General features: G+C 34.8%; 1 protein-coding gene across 1 annotated transcript in view; it reads left to right on the top strand.

The window, feature by feature from the left end:
- The first annotated feature begins 275 nt into the window (after nt 1-275).
- The window catches only part of LOC122795744 (kazal-type serine protease inhibitor domain-containing protein 1-like), a 224,150-nt gene continuing 219,502 nt past the window's right edge, over nt 276-4,923 (top strand). Inside the window, exon 1 of the mRNA XM_044064055.1 lies at nt 276-1,207. Coding sequence (XP_043919990.1) covers nt 736-1,207 — 472 coding nt within the window. The 5' untranslated portion in view covers nt 276-735. The remainder of the gene's footprint in view (nt 1,208-4,923) is intronic.

The raw sequence follows: 4,923 nt of genomic DNA, 5'->3' as shown, positions 1-4,923 counted from the left end.
ACTTATTTTACTTTTAAGTAATATCTGATATAAAGTATACAGTAGTTTAAAGGGACAGCAGTATTCCTGTGCTAAAAACCATTTTGTAAGCCATTTTCACTTCATAATTCAGCAAATTATAGCTTGTGTCTGGTTGCAGAGTGCAGTAGGTGTGAATGATGTGGTTTACAAAGCAGCAGGGGAGGAGGGAGTGCAATTCTGGCTGATCCTCCCCCTACCCCCCCCATAGATTACAGATGACCAAATGCCATATAAACCTTGGTTGTCTGGAAAAAGTTTCCCACACCTACCCCCAGCAGACTGACAGAAAAAAAATCTGCCTAAAAATCTCTTCAGATTTGAAACTTCTTTGCTGAGCACTCAGTGTTTAGCTTTATGCTCTGACTTTATAGGCTGATACCTTGATTTTAAGGGGAAATATAACTCTGATAAAGTATGCTAACAAAAAACAGCTTACAGTGAAGGAATTTAGCAGAATTTGGCAGTTATTGCACTGTAAAGAATACAGAGCACAGATGCAACTAAGATTGATAATGAATGTAGAAAAGTAATGCTGATACCTAAAAATAAAAACTAATGCTAATTTGATTTAAATCAGAAGATATTTTAACATATTTGGTACTGGTAAACGAAACAAAATAGTATAGCTTTTCTGAAAAATTTTCAAGAAGAGGTTTGAAGAAATTATTCTGATAAAAACAATATTTTCTCTTCCTCTTTATACAACACTGCAAAATGGTGAAATTAGTGCTGTTAATTACTTTAGTTTTATTTGCAGAATCTGTAGTTATTTTTCCAAGGAAAACATTTCAGCATAGGGACTGGGACAGTCCGCTGGAGGAAGAAAAAGAGTGCCCTGTGTGCCAACTAGAGCTCTGTCCATCTCTTCCGACTTGTCTTGCTGGCAAGGTCAAGGACAGATGTGGTTGCTGTTGGGAATGTGGGAATACGGAAGGTAAGCTATGTGATCCTACCCCTAACCGTAGCTTTTATGGCAGATGTGGAGAAGGCCTAAAGTGTATGGTTGAGGTAGATAGTGACAATTTTGGACACATTCCTGAACCTCAGTGTGTTTGCCTGAAGAAAGGTATGATCTGTGGATCTGATGGAAAAACGTATAGAAACCTCTGCAAGTTCCGGGAAGCCATCTATTCTAGTCAGACTGCTGTCCATCTAACAATAGCTCGGAAAGGCCCATGCAAAGCAGGTAAGCAGCAATATTTAAAATTTTCTTGATTCCATTTGCAGATGCATGCATATTTTTGATCTGGCTATAGAACCAGTAGTCCGTAAGAGGTTTAATTCTGCGGTATATTTCTTAACGGGAAGCATATCTATGTTATAATATTTTAGAAAATGCTTTTAAGAGGGTATCCTTTACTCATGTCTTTTACTTGAATAGAAAACATTCTTAACCAAATAGGAGTCAGTAATAAACTGCCCCACAACTTCTTCTAAACCATACCAAACTGTGAGTTTGTTAGTTTGATTTCAATAAAAATAGGTATGTAGTATAAGTCAGAATGGCAAATATGTTAATAAACATTCATTACTGCTTCTCAGCTTTACATTAGTAAAAAGGAATTCAGTTAAACTTTGCCCTGTGAGCTTTGCTGTAGGAAATGTACATAGCCCTGCACAATCTATAGCTCTTTTAATTTATTGATGCACTATACTAAAATATTGTTTTATATTTAAATCACTGGTTCATTTCAACACTGCAGAAAATTTTCAAAGGAAAATGCATGACTTTAATATACTACCCTCTAAACAAAATGAGATGCGGCAACGTAGAAAAAAACAATAAAGACTGTAACTCACAGGTTTAATTATAGTCATAGTTTGTAAAAGTATACACATCTTACAGGAGCTTATGCAAAAGCAAAGGTGTAGTCTATGTTACATACTCCCATGTAACACCAGAAAGTAGTTGCTTAACTCTATAATATGCAGCAATAACTGTTACAGAAAGGGATTGTGGCAAGCTGCTTTTAAATTACATTTATTGCATAGACTACCTAATGTCTATATATCCTGCTGCTTTTAATAGCTTAACAAATAATACAGATGATTAACTTAATACTCTGAAATGTAATATACATTTCCTTGGACTAATGCAGTTAACACTGTCTGCCACTGAATGCCACTGAGCATTCAGACTTTGTATACTGTTGATCTATATATCTATGTTCAGGAAGTAGACCTCTCTTGTTCAGCATGGCTTGCTTTGAAATGATAAAATCCTGTGAATTTTCTCATCAAAGAACTACACTGCAAATATAACAAAAATGCACAAAATATTGTGCAAATATGGAGCCTACCATCAGCATTATAAATTTGCTGTTTACACCTCCTGCCATGTAATCCATCAGAGTATTTAAGCCAAAAAGACACACAATGTACCTGGGTCAACCTGTGCAGTGAGACTTAGCATATCTGCTACATGTATAAAGATTCAGACATATGATGCTGTAAAATCACACACAATTCACACCAACAAACAAGTCAATATATAATTAGAGCCTATCATCTTAAATTTTAATAACATAGAATGAGTTTGCAGGTCTGTAATTTTGTACTATTATACCTGTGGACAGCCATTTATCATCTTGTGGCAAAAAAGAGTTATTTTTATTTTTTTTAGTTGCAGAAAATCTACAGTGCATAGCTGAATTTGGGCATCATTTAGAATGTAATAAAATGTATAAACAATGTATAAACAATGAAAAAGGTAAACCATACCATGCAGATACTCCCAACCAATAAGAAAGAAAATATATCTTTAAAAAAAAAGTACCGTGGCATGTATATCAAATTATTTTAAAGATGTATCTTACAGGATAATCTGAGACTTCAGTACCTTAATTATAATGCTTTCCTAGCATGGATGGTCATTTTAGTGAGTGCTGATGTCTTATTTTTCATGAAAGTAGAACTAAATTAAAATGTCTGTAAAATTTACTAATGAGGCTGGAATATTAAATAATGCAACTGATTAATGGCATGTACCTGAACTTACTTGTAATCTACAATACTGGTCACTGAATTGCTTCTTAATCTTTTATATCTCTGAGTACAAAGAGGCTTGCCTTTAAGATTTTTTCTTTTGTTATGTTTGCACTTATAGGACTGTACAATGATCTGTTTTCCACATGATGGGTGTCTCATATCTCGTATTCCTTATTTGATGCATGTCACATTTCTCTCTCTCTCTCTACAAATACATGCAGTATATATATATATATATATATATATATATATATATATATATATATATATATATACATATATATATATATATGTGTGTGTGTGTGTGTGTGTGTGTATATATGTATGTATATTTATACACACACACACACACACAGTTAGACCACATATATATTTTTAAGTTCTTTTTAACTAACTTATAAAATAACATGCATTTCAGCAAACAGATAGAGACTACAAAATATTGCTTAGTAAAGTCTAAGTCAGGCTTTTCATTATATAATATGTAGTTTTGATGGATATCAGCACAAATATATGTTTAGAAGCACTTTATATCTTAACTCTCAACTGTCCAGATTTTTTTTCATAATGTCCAGATTTTTTTCTTTACATTTTTGATCATTTCTTATGCAATTTGTGGTTTTCTGGCAAATCACTGAGGACTGAAATCACTAAATAACACCAGACATTGAAGTTTCATACTCCAGACACTTCAGGAAATGTATACCATTCCAAAATCTTTTATTATAATTAAAATCTGTCCCTGATTTCAGACCTTTACACTTGTTGCTTTTAGTTTTATCCAGATTTCTTGGGCTAAATGATTGGGAGGTGATCTCTTAGATTAGTCTTACTTTTTGGGTAGTGTATTATGAGGCTACAGGAAGAAAATGGCAATTTTTATACTCCACTCACTTTTATAACTCATGAAAACAGTTCCTGCCAAAGTCAGTAGCAGATTTGGGATACCCATTTCTTCAAAACACTGCCAATTTAATTCACTGAAGCTGGGGTACAGTAACATTAGACAGTTAACACACCTGTGAGGTACTCCAGATAACGTAATTGTCTGGGAGGATGTTATCAATAGAGTTTGAGCATGTACTGAGATCAGCATCCAAAGTCTAAAGATCAGCTGGAATGCATACAGAAATGCTGTTAATTAAGGGGTTTTAGGATGGATACAACAAAGGATAAGTGGAAGGAAGGCTGGAGTGATGAACTGATGTATTGCTAGACGATGGATAAATAAATAGATAGCAAAAATTACTAAAGTGCAACATCTCTGACTTAGATGAATGCATAAAGGGAAGAGATTGGTGGTTATTAATGCTACTATTTATGTAATGCAAATGTTTCCAAGGTGGTGAAACTAACCTTTCCAAAGAGAGGATCAAAGGAAGTCATCTTTTATTTTTTATATATTGAAAACATACATATATGGTTGTAGGCACTGGATCGACTGTGCACCTACACCATCTCCTGTTTGGTTGATGCCATTTGATTGACATAGACAGATGGTCAACTGGTGTGCAAGACTGACAATTCCTGGTAGGGACTGTGCAATCTAGGAGTTAGTATATATAACTAGAAAGGGCATAGGATGTACAGTGGTGCTCACTCCACTACAAAAATACTTGTTGTTGATTTGATCTAGGGAGCATGTGCAGAATATGCCAGCTTTAGTAGTGTCAACATTTTCACATATTGATTCTGTGTGCCATTGTAGTATCAGAGTCAATCCAATACCCTATACCCATATATAGCTATGTATAGAAATATGTATATATGGGTCTACTTGAGATGGTCGACAGGCCATATGATCAACACTCATTTGGTCGACAGTTCATTTGGTCAACAAGCATGTTATGTGGGGGGCTTCGCCCACCACACCCCCAATGTGGGGGGCTGTGCCCCCCACACCCCCCCCTAACT

The sequence above is a fragment of the Protopterus annectens genome, chromosome 2.part2 (assembly GCF_019279795.1).
Source record: "Protopterus annectens isolate FY-2018-M chromosome 2.part2, PAN1.0, whole genome shotgun sequence".
Lineage (NCBI taxonomy): Eukaryota > Metazoa > Chordata > Ceratodontiformes > Protopteridae > Protopterus > Protopterus annectens.
The sequence above is the reverse complement of the archived record's forward strand: the minus strand, read 5'-3'. Positions and strand labels throughout refer to the sequence as shown.